This window comes from Battus philenor, unplaced genomic scaffold (assembly GCF_028537555.1).
Source record: "Battus philenor isolate CCGP_79_NKW_IND1 unplaced genomic scaffold, ilBatPhil1.0.hap1 SCAF_16, whole genome shotgun sequence".
Lineage (NCBI taxonomy): Eukaryota > Metazoa > Arthropoda > Insecta > Lepidoptera > Papilionidae > Battus > Battus philenor.
Genome location: NW_027181678.1, coordinates 10,068,502 through 10,089,493, shown reverse-complemented (window position 1 = coordinate 10,089,493; position 20,992 = coordinate 10,068,502). Strand labels below are relative to the sequence as shown.

The 20,992-nt window shown below is 31.8% G+C and overlaps 1 protein-coding gene across 1 annotated transcript in view; it reads left to right on the top strand.

Annotated features, from left to right (window-relative positions):
- The window catches only part of tfc (triforce), a 113,093-nt gene that overhangs the window by 62,394 nt on the left and 29,707 nt on the right, over nt 1-20,992 (top strand). The window contains exon 3 of the mRNA XM_068762085.1: nt 5,065-5,124. Coding sequence (XP_068618186.1) covers nt 5,065-5,124 — 60 coding nt within the window. The remainder of the gene's footprint in view (nt 1-5,064; nt 5,125-20,992) is intronic.

Below are 20,992 nucleotides of genomic sequence, written 5' to 3'. Positions count from 1 at the left end.
TAATTAAAGGATTATTATCAATTAATTAACAGCTCCAGTTTTAGCTTACTCTACTAACCTACTTTGATTAGATTTATTAGAAAACCCGTTTTGATTTATTGTAAACAGTTTAACCTTGACTTAATAAACACATCTTTTAATTATTAATTAATTATTTGTCGATGTAAAAATCGGTATTTTATTATAATAAATTAACAAATAAGTAACAATTTTATATGAATTTTACATAATGTTTTTATTGTGTATAAATACGCGTAAACTAGTGGGCTATGAAATTTAAAATATTTACTTAAAAATTCCAGTAAGCCATGTAACAACATTCAATAAGCTATGTAACAAAAGTATAACACGATTCTGTACCGTACTAATCGCGACAATGAATTTTTGATAGTTATAATTTCTCGATATGTGTACAAGATATTTAATGGAATATAATAGAATATAAGATTCTGTTTTTGGGACTAATCGGTGTAACATAACTCCTAAAGATGCCCCGTGGAGGGGTGAAACACGTGTTGAGTGATTTAACGGCGGCATTTGATTTGATTGATCATGATTTGTGTAATTCGCATTGTTTGCCGCATGCGCATTTATCAGCGGGCCGGCGGGCGGTGCACTTTGTTGCACGACTACCACTGCATGTGCGGAAGTGGCTAAATATTGGTCTTCTTCTTACTTATACATACTCTACTTCTTGAATATATATTCTTGAATATAAAAGCATGTACGTGAAACAATCTATTATATATAAAATATTAGAAATTTTACATAATAACTATAACATATTATTTAATAAACCGAAGCCCGGTGAAGTTGTATACCAATATCGTATATTCATCATCATCATAATCACCTTTTTAGGATCGTGTAAAGACGCTGAATGCTGGCCGCATTCAAACGACACTTTCGGAAAGCTATATGGGAGGCCTATGTTCAGCAGTATACGTCATACGGATGATTAAGATGATGATAATAATTTTATATTCGTAACATATTTTTCCAACTTAAATTGTATCAAAATTTACATAGCAGAAAAAAAATCGCATCATCAAGGGCCCGTGTGCGTCGGCTTTTATTTCTTTCAATAGCTGATTTATTTAATATTTATAATGTAAAAATAAAAATTGTAAGTCTCGCACCTCTGTATCATCTTATTAGATGTCTCTAAGTTACGTAAAATTTTATCCGATAGGTTGTCAATATGAAATTTAATAACGAAATTAAAAAAAAATGTAATGAGATACAGAGAGACATCAATAGAGTTACGTAGGACATTTATAGAGAGTAACATAATGTCCCGGCTTTGCACCAATCTCGGCATTACCGGAGGGAGTAGAGACGCGAGGCACAAAAAGGTGCAAAAAGGAGCATCGTTAGAACGGGCTGACCCACTTCCGCGGCAGTGCGCCTTTTAGGGTTGACACCAATACAATAAATTATTCATACAAATCTGAAGCGGACTTTCGATTTTTTTAATCGAACATATCAAACATCAAGTTATTATCAAGCTAAATTCTCCTCTCTAAATTTTCGTACAAACACTGCTACGAGACTTTATGTATAATATGATATTAAAAAAAATGTTAAAGAAACTTTTATCTGGGTTGCACTGCTACCCAAGTGGCATTTGCAGATTTACATTTACACAGCTGCTGGTGGGAGGAGGCAGAGCGCTGAGGGCGCGTAGCCTTAAACCTCTTTTACGGTTAAATTTAGTGGCTTCGCTATATACCACAATATCACCGGATTGCAAATATTTAATATTGCTTCTCAATACATGTACGAAATTGTACTGTAACCCCATAAAAACAACCGATTTTACCTTAATTGTGATATACGTAATATAAATTTTATAACCAAAAACTAACGTTGTATATTTAGATATATTCGACTTATCAAGTAAACAAATCTTATAAAACATTATACATGCAATTTTATAGTTTTAAAAAAATTAATATGTTGTATATATTATAGTCCCGCTAAGTTTATCCAGTCTAATTTTGATCTTAGGCATTAATCATCCAAACAAGTATAAGCTCATCTTAAAGTGAACAAAGATGTAATCAAACTTATTTCAAATAAAAAAATATTAATATTTTTTTGAAAAAATGTTACCAAATAAAAATTAACTTGGTAAGGGACATTTTAATTTGAAAAAAGAATCTATTTTATTTCATTGTAGTATACGAAATACTAAAATGACAGCGGTGAAGCTTTACTAGTCCTTTTAAAACAGGCCTATGCCTGCATAATCCTTTTCTTTAGTTAGCTTTTCTAACTTAGCCATTTTACAGGCATAGTCAACTCGTTCTACAAGCGCGCATTTGTAAAGATGTAATAAAACGTTACTAGTGTTGTTTTTGACGTTACGTGATTTATTACGACGATAAGCAAGTTTTATTTTTTTTTCTTCACATAGACAGCCCTGTAGATCTATCGTTTGCAGGCTTACGTTTCAATGCGGACTTGCGGCACTCAGACACCGACATAAAGCGTCATTATCATTAACAATATTTATCTCGAAAATTCAACGCTTTAAAAAACAAACTAAAAAACTGGGTGCAATACATTTAATTCATATTTATTGGTTACCAGCTGACCAATCACAATTTGTCCTGCCTTTATTTGTTCTATTTTAGGGCAAATCAACAAACGTAAACACAAATATATACAAAACAATTGTTGCAAATCTTAAAACTAGTGCAGACGTTAATGACACAAGTGCACAACATCTACAGTTAAATTAAATGGAAAAATATAATAAGCAGTAAGTTATAACTATAAGCAAAGCATAGGACAATAATAAAAGTGAAATCAATGTCTTGGATAGGAATATTTTTTTTTTATTTTATCACTAGGTTTATTGTAACACTTTTAGATGCACAACATTTCTTTTTAATTTGTAAATAAATAATGATAATGCTTTACCGACACGCGATCCGGCGATATATAATAGACATGTGAAAAATATAGATTATTAAGATTGGTGCCAAAAATACACAACGTACTTATATCAATGTGATCTTCTTGTCGATATTGTAAAACCAGACTGCAGTAAAATTTTAAATCTTTTTCCTTAAGAACCTTCTGCTAGATTCTAGTATTAGAAAACTTTTAAAAGAAATATCAATTAAATCGGTAAAGTCGTTCATAAGTTGTAGCATTACTAAGAGAAATAGAGATTTGTTTTTATGTATATGGATTCCCAAAAATTTAACAATCGCCATGGTTTTATATCCATAATTGTTACAAGTTTTTAAATAAATAAACATTTTTTTAATTTGTTTGATATTTTATCGATGGGAATATTTATTTCTTTTTATAGTTTAAAGTAAATTATATGTCAAAAATTATGTTAAAGTAAAAGCTTAGTTCTCTAAAATCGAAAACGTTTAAAAGAGTACATAATAAAATCATCAATGGCGTTTCAATCAAAAATTGAAAACAAAATATACTACCAATTGAATTACTTTTTAATTTTTTAAAAATTTTAATTAAAAATAAATGACAAGGCCGATTGCTCATTTTATTACCAACAACCTAAAAGTCAATCAAAAATAAAAAAAACTTTAAATATAAATCTAAAGTCATCTAGGAATGAACATAAAATACCAATACAAAATCTAGCTCGACGCGACAAGAGATTTTTCATAAATGCCGCCTTAATCAGAAGTCGACCCGTATTATGGCGATAAAATCAAGCCGCACCGAAGAAATACCCGGCAGCCGGCGTCACTTCTTTGTGCCAGCTTTGTGCAGCTTATGTCGAGTGGCAAAGCACCGTTAGGCAACAGCTTTGACTCAAGCTTCGCTTTAATTTACGTCGACCGTATTGTAGCCAGAGGTTTCCTTGCGGAATTTAGGACCCCCTTTATCATTAAAGAAACAAAAACTTCTGCGGACCATTCTTTACAATTATAATTAGAGATGTTGCAAGTTTTCATTTTTATAAGGAAGCTGACACTTAATTAAATTTTAAATAATAGAATTTCTTATTTAAATTTGTTATAATGTTTATAACATACAACTTTCGTTTTTGTACTTGTGAGAGGTAAAAAAATATTAATTGACAAGCTGAAGTGACAGTAGGCAGGTCATATGGCGCGTAGAAATGTTGGCCGTTGACGCCGTAAGATTCTGGAGTGGTGACCACGAACCGGCAAGCGCAGCGTAACATGTTCGTCCACTAGGTAGACAGATGGCTTACGTATCCTATGTGTCCTATTGAAAATCAAAGCCTATATCCAGCAATGGGTGTCCTATGGCAATGATAATCATAAGAGAAAAAAATAATAATTATAGGGAAGTTAATGCTTCATTACATTAGAAGCATCTTGGCGAGGAAAATAGAAAGAAAGAGTTAGAAGTAAAGTCTTAATTAAAAGGAGTTGGCAAGAAAACGAAACAGCTTTTGCTCCACCGACAAGAGCCTTTATATTCAGAATATTCCGCCTCCCAAAGGATTACAATAGTGACACAGAAAAGATTCTTATTTTCTACTATTCCTTTCATTGTACTATTGCGGAGTCTGGGGAAATCATTCAAAAGTTTATGGAATATACTTTTGGTACAATACATAATCCTACTTATTTATTTGATCAATAATTTAATACGATCTATAGGTTGATTGTTTATATGTGTACTAGCTTTAAAGGGCTGAATATATAGCTCATTTGTCAATTAATAATTGATATAGCCTTTACAAAAATCAAAGGTTTTAGAAGTAATAAATAATGTAATGTTTATGTAGTAAGAAAGGGCGTTTTTAAAATTACTATATATTACAATTTATTATTGATTGCAGACAGATAACAGTACTTGCAGATTTTGTACTGTCAGAACATATTGGCCTGCTGTATTCCAATAAAAAAAAATTAATGTAACATATTTACAGTGGTCACTTTATACAGGATAATTGTTAAAAGAAGCATATAGTTTTATAGTCTTTTGATAAATATTGAGCTATACAATGACTCCTTAAAGGCTTTAACACTTATAACCAATCTATGTTATTTACATGGAAACAATTGTAAAACTTGCGTTAATGTATATTTTTTGTTTCAGGTAGGAGTAAAAAATACTCAAGCCCACCTTTCGAAGCAGAATTGGAAACAAACGGTTATAGTAAGCATATAACCTTGACTTCTGTTATTTCGGCTTGAATCTTTTAATCATCAAGCTTTTAATTCATCACTCATTTAAATAATATTTAAATAATTAACGCTCCAGTAGATTTAATTTATTAACGTCCACCAAATACTATTATGCAAGTTTGCAAAGATTCTTCTTTATTTTAGTTTCCATTCTGAATACTTCATAATAATAGTTTTGCACCTTTTTCGTTTTGCCACTATTTTAGATATACTATTTTTAACCAGATTTCAGGCTTTTTTTTGTAACAATAATTATGACATTGTATTATTCCTTTGTATTTTCTTATGTCATCATCATAATAAACCAGTATATTGAATAATATTTTTAAAGTTCGAATGTCAACAGTTAATAACTACCTCTTATATTTTAATTGTTTATTAAAAGAACGAGGTAAGGCAATTATTACTGCAAGATATGAGTAGAGACAGTATTCTGGAGCTTAACTATACTATAATTTTTTTTTAGTTATAAAGACTCAAAACATACATCGCGTTAACATTACAGTATTTGTTTATTTTATATACTTTATTTTTTTAAACAAATTTTGATAAGAGATTGAACAAGAAACCACTGCAATTTATATCTGTGCTAACGTATTTGACGTTTATTAAAAAGTAAAGTAAAATAATTAAAAATTAAATTGAACTAAAATAAGTAAAATAGGACAATTTCTGTTTGGTGTGGCAAAAGGAGTAGTATACTAGCCAAAAACGATGTGGTGTTATCCTTCGCAGTACATGCATTTCAACTCGTTCGACTTTAGTTAGGAAGGGACAGTGTTTTTTTACTGTGTTAAATAATTTTTCCGCGTTCCTATTTTTTTTTCTTTCCCTCCTTACATCTTTTACAATTTCTTTCATTCGTCACAGTATCTTACACTCTATTGGCTTACATGTCTCCTTATACACACCACCTTCCTATTTTCCTTCTCTTCCGCTCTTAAAATACCACTGTCAATTATTTCTACGTTTCACAGTACAGTTTAATCAATTATATTTTTTCAGTTTTTGTCAATCTTATCTGTTCTTTTTATATAATTTACATTTTTATTATGTTTCACAGTGATATCGTTGATTGTGAATGATTAGTCTTAAAATTCTAAACGAAAATTATTTCACCTTAGGGCTAGCCTGTATGGTTTACCTGGAAGGAGGTTAAAAAAATATTTTTAATCATAGAAATCTTGAAATGATTATGAATAAAATAGCAAAACTTTTGGTTTGCGCATTTATTCTTCTAATAATTTTATGTTGTCTTAAACATTATTAGTAATTTAAATATTAAAATCTTACAAATTTTCCACAATATAAACTTGATTAAAAGACGAGTGTCAAGGAAAGGCGAATACTAATTTAGTCTTTATTTTGATTATTTTATTCAAAATCTATTCTATCAAAAACGCTCATCATCAGCTATAGTACGTTTACTGGAGGACATAGGACTTCCATAAAAAAAAAAATTATGGCACCATTTGAAACCTGCTTGCATCCAGCCTCTTCCGTCTACTTTAAGTAAGTAGTCTATACAGATTACGGTCGCCGACTTGCCGGGCTGTGATCTCTACCCTAGAACCTTGAGGCCCCAAGTAACCTGTTCTGCGCAACATAGAGCCTTTATCACTACTACTTCAACTTGCTAATCCGCTGGGTTATGTTTTACTTTCGTATACTGATCTCCTCGTTCTTAATTATAACTGCAATTAAAAACACTAACTTGGCTTAATGAAGTAATACACAACACGTAATGTATTTAAAAAAATCATAATTACCATGCATATATTTGATACAAGAAATGCCGGAAAAGGTGTTAATAAATTTTGTATAACAAAAATATTTATTATAAAATTAAAACCGTAATAAATCTCATTAGTATTCATAATTACATAAAGATGAGAACGAAACTCAAATTAAGCGAACTTCATGAATGTCACAATTATAAAGCAAATCGTTAAAGTTATATATGACATCCGCTTAAATTAAAATATTAAATGTCTATTAACACTTTTAATTTGGTAGAAACTATGTTTGACTATTATAATATGCGTAATAATTTTTAATAACAAATTGAGCATAAAATACGTTATTTCCTTGACAGTTTTAATTTTACTAAATTTATATATTTTAATTACCTATTTTTTTAAAAAAAACCAAGGTTTTTATTATAAACTGTGTCATACTAATTCGTTCGATAAAGACTCACATTTGTCTAATGGATTTTTTATCATTTTACGATCCTTTGAAACTAAAGTTGATTCGTAATACTAATTTCGAGTTTCTTGCTAGAAACTTAAAATTTTTCATTATTAGCATCTTTATAATTTCCTGTTGTCTCTCTTCGTAAGTTTTTCTACGCTTTATTATATTAGATAAGAAGCCACCCTAAATAATTAAATTGCTCGCAATGAGTTTAATTTCTTATGACTTAAGACAAGGAAAACAATTGCCTCAACGTGTTAGGATAGTTGGAGTTCCTCACCCGTTATCATAAAGACGCGAACACAATTAACACTCGCGTGTCATTGCAGTACCAGGACATACCGGATGCAGATTACCCTGAATCCGTCGCCAACACTTAGTTGGACTTGGAGGAAGGCTTGTTATGAACTTCTCGTCCAGAGCTCTGGATGCGCATGAGGAGTTCTAATCTCTCAGCAACCTTTTGCGATATTATTTATCACAGAATAATATACCAGCGCTCCATGACCTCATGTACTGCATCATAATAGCGAAGGCAAGCAATCAAAGTTTGTTCTTTAAGTGGTAGTTCTCGGCGCAGATTAACCCAAGCTCTGCACTCTTCAGGCATCTCTGAGAAATGTTCTCGCTACAACAATAGTGACACAAGCCCTTGAAGTATCTACACCAGTGGAAAAGTCACAACACCCTTCCGTTTGCATCCAGTAGAATAAGACTCAAAGAATAACTTCGGTAGTATCAATGCTTTTACTCGAACTGCTAAATCTATCTTTCCACCATTCTAACAGCACCCATCGAGTGCAGGATTTGTACGCAGGCCCGAAGCTCCAAACGCCATTGATATGAAGTATTGCGACTAGAATAAATTATTCCCTTGCGCTATATTTCTTAACTATATGTACGCACAGAAGATGTTTTTAATATTTTTGGTCATGAACAAAACTTTTTAGCCGTTGTAATTTACAGCTTCACCAAGTTTAATTTGGTATGGCGCGTAAAGAAACTTAAAATAGACTATTTGCCGTTATTTTTTTAGTTCTAATGAAATTGATTTCAAAGGCGATATCCCGGTTATGCAAGCTTTGTTATCCTAGCCCCGCGCTATTATAAAGTGGCGAACGTATTGTGCACGTATGTTTATGATAATGGGTAAGGGACTGCAACTTTTAACATGTTTATGTAACATACGTGCACGTTCCCATAGTTTTGACAAAAGGCGTCAAAGAAAACTGTGGAGTTTCAGCAAGTCCGTCATAAGTCTTTCATTATCTTCCTAATGCAAAATAAACAAAAGTTACTCACGTTTCATGTTGTATTTCGTACAAGTTGTCGATATATCGACCCCGTGACTTGCAATCGCAAATTATTGTGCACCCACTTGGATACTAGTGCTCATTATTTAAAAAAAATTGTCAATATATTATTTAATGAAAAAATAAAATGTATAAATAAATTGTCTTAAATACAAATACATAGCTGTCGTTATCAATTTAATGAATGTAGCAACACAATTGCATAAGGCGATTAAAATGCAGCGATATATAATTTAAAAACAGAACCTCCATTTAACATAAAGCCAACAGTAAGTGCAGATTAAACAGAAAACGTAGCCGCTGTTACTTGCACTTATATAACTCAGTTGCTCTATTTAACCATTCGAGCGCTTCAAGTTTGCAGACTTCTTATGACTTTAAGTGTATAATGTCGTGCGATATTATATGTGCGGTATTATTTTGTGTCGTCATGGAAACGATTATTGGAAAAACACTTCTCGGCGATAACACTGTTCGTTACACACTTGTCACATAAGATAGCTCATTCAACTTCTTTATTATATTTATTTTGAACTAATATATATAAAAACGGACGATTGTATAGCACATTTGTGAGCAAAAAGCATTATTTTCGCCTATTTTCAATATACATCACTCCTAAATATAATACAGTAATTATTTTTTACTATTTGAACGCCACAGAGTAATAACTTTTGGCAGAACAAAGACATTAGGGTCATACGCTATACGCTAAACAATAATTAATTTTAATATGTAGTTATCTTAATTTTGTTAACATTTTTAACGCATAGTTTTATTTATTATTTTTGAAACCGAAAAAATTGACTAATAAACTATACATTTGCCTGCTTTAAGCTTTAACATCTATAGTCATTCACCTTGTGAATTATTCATAATTCAGATTCCCATTAAACCATCAGATGGTATGTAGATATCACCTATAACAACAACCTTACATCAATGTTGTAACCAAATAAAAAAATATTACTCACGTATTACACGAGTGGCTAGTTAAAATACATTTTTAACTAAAATAAATACTTAACCTTTCAACATAGCGTTTTGAGTATTATAGCAAATTGTACATATAACACTTAACAACCAATCTATATGTATAATTGAATTGAATTGTTCGTATTTTAAAATGATGATACAAATTACGACTATTTTATATAGTTTAGTTGATCACCGCGTTTTATGAGATCGATATTGAATATGGCAAACTTTATATCTACTGAAATTTACATCTATGACAAAACTCTTGGCCTTTTAATTTTAAAATATTCAAGCTTATAACTGATCTGTACTGAATACATATTGAAATGTTTAATTAATACATATTTATAGTCTTCACTTTAATAATTTTTTTTTTTACTTTGATAACTAGGATGTTAAATTTTCACATATCGCTACATATAAGCATGTAAGAATAAAGCATAAAAAATAATATAAAAGTGTTTGTTTTATTCAAACAAAACATATTGTAAGTAAACTAAGTAGTTGTGATATATTTCAATATTTATAGTATTTTAATATATATAATAGTTAAAACTTTTAACTATGCTTCAACAATATAACAGAAATAATTATCGGCCGTGTTAGCAATTGTCTTAAAGGTTTAATTTAAATTTGTACGGTAAAAGTAATTCACATAAAAATAGATTAGAATGTCAAAAGCCAGTAACAAGCAACGAGATGTACCTGAAAAGGTTATTCCACAAGTGTAGCGTGACGACGCTCACAGTAGAGCAAGTCTGTCTAGTCTGTATAATAAATATTATATATAGCATTTTAAGTTAGAATCTATATACGCAAAGATATGCATAACACATATAGTTTAATTAAATTAATCTTAGTCCATCACGGTCACATCATAACCTGTGAACGACTTTATCATTACTCTTTTTACAATTTTCCTAAAATCGACAGAATCTTCTTAAAATAAAAACAAAAAGAAAGTTTCAGAGTTCACGCGCAACATTTATATTATCGTTTAATATCTGCATCGTTGAGTATTTATCGCTCAGAAAACTAATTAGTAAATTCTTAAATTAAAGTGATCCCTCTGATGTACCTTTATTTATTTTTTCTACAGAAACACAGGCTAATATTTAATTACTTCTGACAGTACGATATCTACTAGATAGACTTTTTTTAGTAGGTAATTAAATTGATGAAAGTTGGTTAATAATGAAAACTAGTCGTTTTAGAACTGCAACTTTTGAACTAGACATCTATTAATACGCATGGTAGTTTACGCTCCAATCTTTCCGTGACAGAAAATCAGAATTTCAGCTATAGGAACATTATAATTTTTATACTATTTAGCTTCAATTTTTAAAAAGTACCTAAAATTACCCCATGACATTTATATAATCTCGATAACTTTGCATCTATCATCATTATCACCATCATGTCAGCGCATAGACACACAATGCAAGGTAGAAGCCTCCCCCAAAGATATCTATGGAGGAATATCATAATCGCCACGCTCGGTAGGCGGATTGGCGATTGCAATGTCCTATTATGGTACCAGAGAGTGCTAATGCCCACATCCTAGAAACTTGTTTATGAGCAGTGGCAATCCTATATAATTAATACACAAAGGGTGAATTATATCTTATACTTACAATCGGAAGTCACAATCTTTTACCTACCTGTGCCTATCACTTCGTTGAGCTGTCTCGAGCTGTTTGTATTAAGTGCTGTACTGCAACTTTGACTATGCCGTTAGTCTACCTAGAGTGGGCATACCCACGTCGCGTCTCCTTGCTCGTGGTTGCCCCTCGAGAAATTTCCTACTTCAACGTCCTTCAGTTACAGGAGCAATGTATCCCACCCACTGTCACTTCACATGAACAATTCTCCGAATTTCCATATCCATATAGAATTAAAACTTTTATGATCTTTATAGATATAGCACAGCATTTGGCATTATTTTAAATTTAATACAAAGTTTTTATTTGCTCTTACTTAAAAATACCTAAATTACTAAAATAATAAATAATTTAAACCAACCTAATCGTTTATAGTAAACATTAGTTATATTCATGTTTTTTTGCTGCTTTGATTCGATGTTCACGAATTTATTGATCAGTCAATCAAAACATCGTAGTTACACAATCTAAATGGCAGTGAATAGTTTACATTGACGTTCGTACTACAATGTTTACTTTCACACTTCGTGTTTGCGCTTTGCAATTTCGGTTGCGAACAAACTCGAATAAAAATGCAATACTGAAACAAAATATACAAAGTTGTACTTCTAACAACATTTCAAACGCTAAAAATTGAATGAAAGTGTTAATTTTAGTACGCGCATGAAATGCTGTACGTAAAGTGTCATATTCTTTAAGCCAGTTCCTACGTCAGCTGTAAAAGTTGAGCCAAAATAGCATCATGTGATCTTTATCTTTGTATGTAATATCTATCTTTTTGTCTTATATTTACTATTATATACTTAAACATTTTCTTTTTCCTTTTTAATGCTAAAAGCCCCAATAAAGAGTATTTTACATCAATATAAAAGAAATATAAGGTTATTTATCAAAATCAATGGAATTTTCTCAAAAAAAAAACAATTGAGATAAGTAAATATTTATTCGTTATTTTATGAAAATTGCCCTCGTTTTTGACGGCCTCTCGTTCCCTCCTTTTTATGGTGGGGCAGGGACGTTACAGTTTAATTTTTTTTTTTTAAATTTTTGATATATATTTTTTTATCTTCGTCTTTTCTTTCTTCGCGGTTTCTTTTTCCTTGCGTCCTTCACATTTTCTTTCATTAATACCTAACTCTATTTCTTTCACACATCACCTTTTTTCTCTCATCTATATTCCTGGTAACGTTTGGTTTTTGCAGCTTCTATTTAGTTTATATTTTATAATACTTTTTATTCACAATTTTAATTTTACTTTTACTTATATTTGTTTATTTTAGTATCAATGTTTTATTTGACTATTTATCTTGTAGTCGTGCTTAATTTAACACTCGAGCGTTTATTTTTATTCTTTAGTTTTATTTCTGTTTAGGATCTGCTACGATACCTTCTTTATGGTTAACCGGCGAAGAATAATTATCCATTACATAATTGTAGCAGTAGGATGTTCACTTTTGACCATGAGTCTTCCATATAGATTTCCAGTATGACCGATTTGAAGCGACTTGCACCCGGGGTCTTTCGATGACTTTAATCGTGTCGTATGTCCACCGTGTGGGTGGGCATCAACAAGTAAGAAAAAGATCAATATTTAGTCACTTCCGCACATACAGTGGTAGTCGTGCAACAAAGTGCACTGCCCGCCAGCTCGCTGATAAATGCGCATGCGACAAACAATGCGAATTACACAACTACCACCGTTTAATCACTCAACACGTGTTTCACCCCTCCACGGGGCATTTTCAGGAGTTATGTTACACTGATTAGTGCCAAACACAGAGTCACTCTGTGTTTGGCACTAATCGGACAGGACTCGGTTGCTCTTGCTGGTACGTGGGCTACTCTCTAAAGTCCATGCGACAATCTGTTTTGCGTTCTATGTACTACAAGTCCGCTGCCACTTCAACTTGAAAATCCGCTGGGTTATACCGATTTCTTGTATTCGTTAACGAATCTTCTCATTCTTGAAGATCATAGGAAAATCCCAAGCCTGTACTCAGGGGCTAACCATCTCCATGGGTCGTTGAGGCAGTATGACGTCTAGCAATAGACGTAAAGTATTATGTAAAACTTCAACTACATATGTGCCTACAAGTAAATAAGAGGTTAAGTAATAAAACCTATGATCATAAAACACTGTTTATGATTAATGCTATAAAAATTTATGTATTGTAATTGTATTGTATGTAAGTTCGAAAATAAAAAATAACGACTTAAAAATATTCACGTCATTCGTAACTACTGCCATGTAACTTAAAACGAAATTTAAACTACGTAATTTCGTTTAATCATAGTTATTAAAATCAATATATTTTTTAAAGTGAATCAACTTCCGACAAGAGTCATCGACTTACTCCCGGTGAGGTTTTGAGTTTTTTTTTCTCTTACCTCGCGATCCATTGACATGAAATTGGTTCGATTAACAAAGCAGTGGAGAGTAAATCAAGCAATAAGTACACGGCGCCGCGAACCAACCTTGGCCTTTATAGTTCATTACCAGTGTATAGTCCAGTGCATTGCTCTGCGCACACTAAGTACAGCCACTTCCTTTCTTAATACTTTATTTATCTTTTACAGTCGATGATAGCCACCTTCGGTTGGGACTTGAATTATTTATTTTATCAAGTTTTTAAGCATTAGCATGCATGTAAATACTTCGATTCTTGTTCACATAATACGATTAAAACATTACCATTGATTTTTGTTCTGTTACATATATGAATCGTTTTCATTACTTTTTGAGAGTTAAATCAATTTAATATTATTTATTTTTCACGCTAAAAACATATAAATAGTTTCATAATAATCAACAAAAAAGTACAACGGGCGGTCTTATAACCCGAGGTAATTTCTTATAGACAACCATAATATGGAAACAGGAGAAGTAAAGATAACAAGTAGTTAACGTGTACAAAACGTGCATATATATCAACATACGTACGTAAACATACATACAGAGGTATACGGTATATATACTTATAATTAATAAGGTATTACATGTTACAGTATAACACATTTAATAAATATAATACAATAATAAAAACATAAAACTATCATGGATCTTTTGCCTCAGAAAAATAAAGAAATGAAAGGAAAAAAAAGAATTAAAGGATAAATAATCATTGGTCTAGTAAAAAGTTTTTAGCCATTTTCTTAAAAATAGGTAGTGACTTAGCACGTCTTGTAAAATATTAAGCGGTAAATCATTCCACAATCGAACTGTCCCTATGATAAAAGATTATTCTATAGAATTAAAATTTTCGAATTGAAGTTCAAACGCAAATTTCAGCTCAGATGCCATCAGTGAGATTATCACTGCCACGGTGTATGGGTCAAAATTGTAAAAAATACACGATTGTAAATAATGTCTGTACGTAAGTAAATACAGTTCGATTATAGCTAACTATCATTTTTAACGAATACGTACACAGGTGGTTCCATATCGTCACTCGCATGACGCGTTTATATATGTTATATATATATATATATATATACATACATACATGTTTATTACTATTAAATAAAAGTCGCATTTAAAGAGCGTCAGATATTTTCACGCATGCTACGAGGGTCACATGTGACTATTATTTTCATTATTCGGTAGGTTTTTATTTGCCATTTGGCCGAAATAATTTTCGGCCAAATGGCAAATAAAATTTTTTTTTATCCAAAACCACTATGTAGGTTTTGTACATACATTTTAAATTTATAAGAATTGTCTATTTCTCTTGCAAACATATTTTTTAAATTTTACATAAATCATAGATTTCAATGACTACAAAAATAAAATGTAATACGTTAAGTTTTCAAACTGTCAACAATGCATTTTGTTTTGACATAATTTTAATAAATAGCACTTTTAAATTCTCTGTTGTAATTTAGACGTTTTTATGATTAAGACATATATATGTATTAAGTTGCGAATGGATTTAAATCAAAATTTAACCTTTAGGAACTCCACGGCTGGTATAGGCTTTTCCCATAGTTTACCAATAGGACCGGCCCACCTTGTGGGCGAAAGTCCTATGCTGTGCTTACTGGTTGGTGGTCTCCACTCTAGAACTTAGGGGCACCTGTCGTCTTTATTTATTAATTTAAAACCTAATAATAAACATCGTAAACTTACAATTTTATTTCTATTTCGTACACTGCAAGAAATTAGTAATAATGTTAGTATATTTATATTGTATCGTTTTAAGTCATAAGAACTTTGTTTGTTTACGAAGGGATATTAATACACGTTTTTTGGATTGTGTCTTATTTTAATTTGCGAATTAAAATAAACACAACATACTAACTTATATTAGCCCAAAAGAATACTTACGTACTTAATACTCTTAGATATTATATCTAAATGTTGCGGTAGAACTCACCTCTCACCTAAATCTTTGCAAATCAACCAACCACCGGCTATCATATCGTGTTTCATTAAAACAAAAGCTGTTCCGATTTCAAGGGCACTACATTGAAATTACAGAGCTAATGAAACGAATGAATCTTATATCTCAAGGTGAAGACGCACAGGTAGTCTAGATCGTGTTTCGATTTCTTGAGCATTTATAAACTGGGTGATTGGTTATAGGTATAAAGGCTTTATAGCGATGAATGTATAGCTCATTTGTTAGCAACAATCTTTCATATCTCATCAAAGTTTTTAAATCTCCTGTATTAGTAATCATTCTAAAATATGTTACAAATTAAGCAGATAAAATGTGTTAGTAGATTGCAACAGGCCAAAAATTTCTGGGAGTTTGCAGGAATAGATAGTAATTAAATTGAATACAAAGAAAACACTTTTTCTTGCTATTTTATCCTTGCTTAATTTTATATTTTAGAAACCAATGATAATAAGGTGTACCGTACATTAATTTACATCGAATGAAATAAACATTCATCCCTTTAAACTTATAATTATCTTGTATATATCTTGTCGCTAAAAAAAATAAGTTAAATAAGTAGTAAAGCGAATTATGGAAACGCTTTTTATTTCCAAATCACTAAGTTATTTATAATTTCTCAAATTATTGATTTTTGGATGGGGTGTACCATATATTAATTTATGGCAGTCGGGCTATATCCTTCTATATATATATGCTATATCCCTTTAAAGCTTTTACACCTATTTCCAAACAATCTGTATATGATGTATAAAAACCCATGTATATGTTGGCTCACCGCATTGTATAATTGGGTAATTTTGGAAAACTTATAATCCGGTAATATCGTTGCATGTCCCTCGAGCTAAGGCTTCCAAGAGAATTTCCGAACTTTGCTACCTATAAAATAGGTGAAGTCTAAATGTCATCTTATAGTCGCGGAAACTGTAAATGCCGGAAGATTAAGCAGTAGTGTTCAACATCAACTTCTTGATTTCAGCCGTAGAACATCCTCAGCTGAACATAGACCGCCCACATAGATTTCAATTTTGACTGGTTAAAAGCGACTAGCACCCAGCGTCTTCCGACGACTTTAACAAATTCATCGGTCCATCTAATAAATGAACGTCTTATGCAGTGCTTGCCGGGCCGTGGTCTAAACTCCAGAGCCTTAAGGCTACCCTATGTACAGCTGGAGCCTATCTCTTACCTTGCTAATCCACTGAGCTGTATCGGTAGAGATTCTTACCTCTACGAACATTTTTATTGTTAGTCAAGTCGAAAAAAGTTAAAAATAATCACTTGATCTTTTAAGACTTTGATCCAATATTAGTTGAATATAGTATTCCCTGAAACTGTGTTGTATTGGACGTGTGTTGTAATTACTAAAACTATATTAGTGATGTTACTGCAAACTCTTCTGTGAGTTCACCGCCAACTCTGACCCGCATAATGCTCTCTGATGTTACCGTCTTGACCATCCTGACTAGTTTGGCAGGTATGTTAAATGATGTTGTCACTTGGAGCGAATGAGATCGGATCGGAGCGTGAAGGTAGCGTACCTGGAAAAACCGAGGGGTCGAAGACCAGTGGGTAGACCCAGGTATCGCTGGATCGATCGCGTTGAGGCAGACTTGCGCGAATTGAATCTCAACCAATGGCAGACGATGGCGCAAGATAGAGGAAAGTGGAAGTCTCTCGCTTCGGAGGCCAAGACCCACTTTGAGTCACTGAGCTAGCGGAGTAGTAGTAGTATATTAGTGATGTTGGTGCTGACATCATACCGATTTAAAAAAAATACTTAGCTATTTCCTACAACATTTATAAATATTTATAATTATTAAATGGACGTAATTATTATCTGGTGTCAAGTTTCTTTTACGTAATCGATTATTTATAAAATAACAACAAAAAATATCCAAATGTGTTATTATAACTTGGTCAAGTTGAAGCAAATGTCAATGTGACAATTTATGTAAAATATTTTTAATTTATAGATATGTAAAAATAGATTCAGAATATTATGTCCGTGGCTAAGCGACACATAATTTTTAAACAGGATTTTGCTTAAAGGCATTATTGATATTGGAAATACTTGTTACAACAAGCATCTTTCAAAAAAGGGTACTTAGGTAGGGTATTTTAACATATAGGCTGGCTATATGACAAATTGTTGTGCTTTGTTGATTTCTTTATGAAGCATTCCGTCGTTTGTAAGCGGTTGAGTAATATGTCGGCACTAATCTGGAATCAAACCAGCAATTTAATGCCTCTTGACTACTACAATCTCTATAGTTTTATAATTATCTATAAAAATAGATAAGATCGAGTTCAAAATCGAGTATATCTTGCATAATTAGTGTAAACTATAAGCTACAGCTTGAATACCAGTTTTACTTCGCCAGACATAATTTTTCTAATACCAGGCAAAAGCATCTAATACTGCAGTTTGTAATAATAGCATTAATTGCCAGCGAAAATATTTTTGTTTTCGAATTTTCTACAGAAAACAGTGCAATAATATTCGATACAATTACTTACTTCTATTAACTTCTTTTTATCAAGACCGCTAGTCACTATAAGCAAATGGAATTATGAAAATATATGATATTTAAGTTATTATTCCGATTTTCCATACCTTGGTAATATGTGACTTTATTTTAGATAACACGTCGCTCAATCGTCAATCAATTTTTAAAAATTAGTATTTACTTCATGATCATTTAATGAGAATATGCGATATTTTACAAATACTCATCCTTTTGCGAAGTTATTAATTACATTAATAATTAATCACACTAAGTTACCCTTTTGTGTCATTAAATTGTCGCAAGATCTTATATTTATTATGAATATATGCAATATATAACATATATTTTTATATTGTATTACATCACTACAGGTGGACTGGTAGATAATGTCTATGGGGCATTAAGGTCGTCATTACGGAATGTTGCAATAAGTAAGTAAATAGTATTGATATAGAAGTAGGTTTCGTTCGTGAGAACTGTCTACATGGATACCAGCGACGACCAATCACTATGTATGTGGCATCTGTAGCCTTGCCGGTACGTCCAAATATCAATGTTTCACAGATATAATAGTAGCTTTGTGCAAAAAGAATGCCAATAGGCGGTAGAGGTGGCGAAAAAATAATTAAAAACATCATTGTTCCAATTTCAAAAAAGCTTCATTAGTTTATGCCATAAGTTGATGAAGCCAAGTATATATGAGTAGATGATACCAATCGTAATAAAATGTTGTTCATTCAAATATATGTTTTACGTCTGTATATTGGTGAATATCAATCACAAATTTAATTACTTACTTCCGTCATTAATAGATTATAATACTGTAAATTTTATGACGAACCGAACTAAATTGATTAAAACAAATTCAATAAATCTTTATCGTCTGTCATGTCGCTTTTGACATTTATCAGGTAAAAGAAATTACCTGCTAAATGTCAAACGTACCATCCATGTACCCTTGCCGGTTTAAATCGATCGTGTTTGAAATTAGATACTTGATATTCATTCTTGTTTGAAATATTTAGCAATACCTTTTATACATTTAAATTACAAATTATTTTAGAGGATTTTTTTAAAATAAAACTTTATTAAATTTTAGCACAATAATAATAAATTATCAACTTATGGAAATAAAAAACATATAAGAATCATAACATTGTATTAAACTGAATCGCGTCAGGATAGAACTCAAAGCAATATGATATCCTGCAAAAAAATATGTGACACCTTGATCATTTTACTTTAAATCACTTTATTGTCCTCTTTGTGAAATAAGTTAAAGATTCCTACCATATTTTCAATATTAAACGGTCTAGATTCCTCCTGACCTTTTTATTATTAGCCTTTTTCTTTTTTTTCTTTTACAGCTTATTGACGCTGCATATAGGCATTCCCCAGTGACCGCCTCGATGACCAGTTCTGCGCAGCCCATATCCAGCGACTTCCTGCGATCTTAGTTATATTGTTGTTCCACCTAGTGGGAAGTCTACCCATGCCACATCCCACGGTTGCCACTCGAGAACCTTTCGCCACAATGGTCATCAGTTGCACGATCGATATGCCCCGCCACTTACCTGAGAGCAATTCTTCGAGCTACGTCGGTGATGTTGGTTCTTCTGCGGACATCCTCATTTTTAATTTAATCTCACAGCAAAAGTTCGAGCATAACATTTTTAGAAATAACATTTTTCTTCTAAATTAGAATATTTTATTTCTAGTAATAACCACTAATAGCTTTAAGTTATCTACACATATCTGCTTAAACATTTTCCACACGTTCCTGAGTATACTTGTACTTTTTTTATTAAACTGCAATTTTAGTATAAATGTACAAATATATTTCATAGCATTTAAAAATAGCGAATAACTAATATTGATATGGATTAAATAACGATAAACTAATTGTGATATGGTTCACTGTACGATGCCATATAATATGTAGTATGTAAATAATTTTGTAATGTAATGTACAGCGCAAAGCCATATCTGGGCTAATCACATTAAGGTAGTGCGGCTCATTAGCCATCAACGCCGGAGCTAGTAACTACTAATCACTGCCTATGCCTATCGTAACTCCATTTCCTTTCCATGCCAATTCAAAAGCTCAGTACGCGACTGACGCGTGCAAATTACAAACAGCTTCAATTAACGCAAGTGTTAGTTGCATTCTGAAATTGCATACAGGCAACAGCTCGATAAATAAAGTATTATATACTTTTTATTAGATTTGGACATTTGATATTGTCAAAGTTAGACAAAATAGCGTTATTATATGAGATCATTATCATAATTTCTAGAAGTCAACTAAAATTAAGTTTAAGTTCGTTCGAAACGCGACATCTACTGAGAAAAACTAAAAAGAAACTCAGTGGGTCTTGCAATTTTTCATCTGATCATTGCGTCAGCTTTCAATATTACCTTTAATGATAAGTCCACTTAACAAAAATTAAGTTGTTTCAAAACATTGTGTTTACTATAATGCTTTTTGATAGGTTCCCACCTTGCCCTTTATGATAACCCTACCGCAGTTTTGATCTACCTTTGCTTCTTTTACCGAGCATGTCAAGGTTGTGTCGTTGCCGATGTGTAGCGGTCTCATTTTGATATTTCCGTACCAGTGTAACCAATTTTCTTAGAGCTTCTAGACTACTTAGCAAAGGTTAATCGTTGCGCTATTTGCCGAGCCTTAGTGAACTACACATCCTCAATAGTATTCAACTCAGCTACTTGGATTATACTCATGTTTACTTGTAAGGGTATATCGGTTTATAGATATTACTTCTC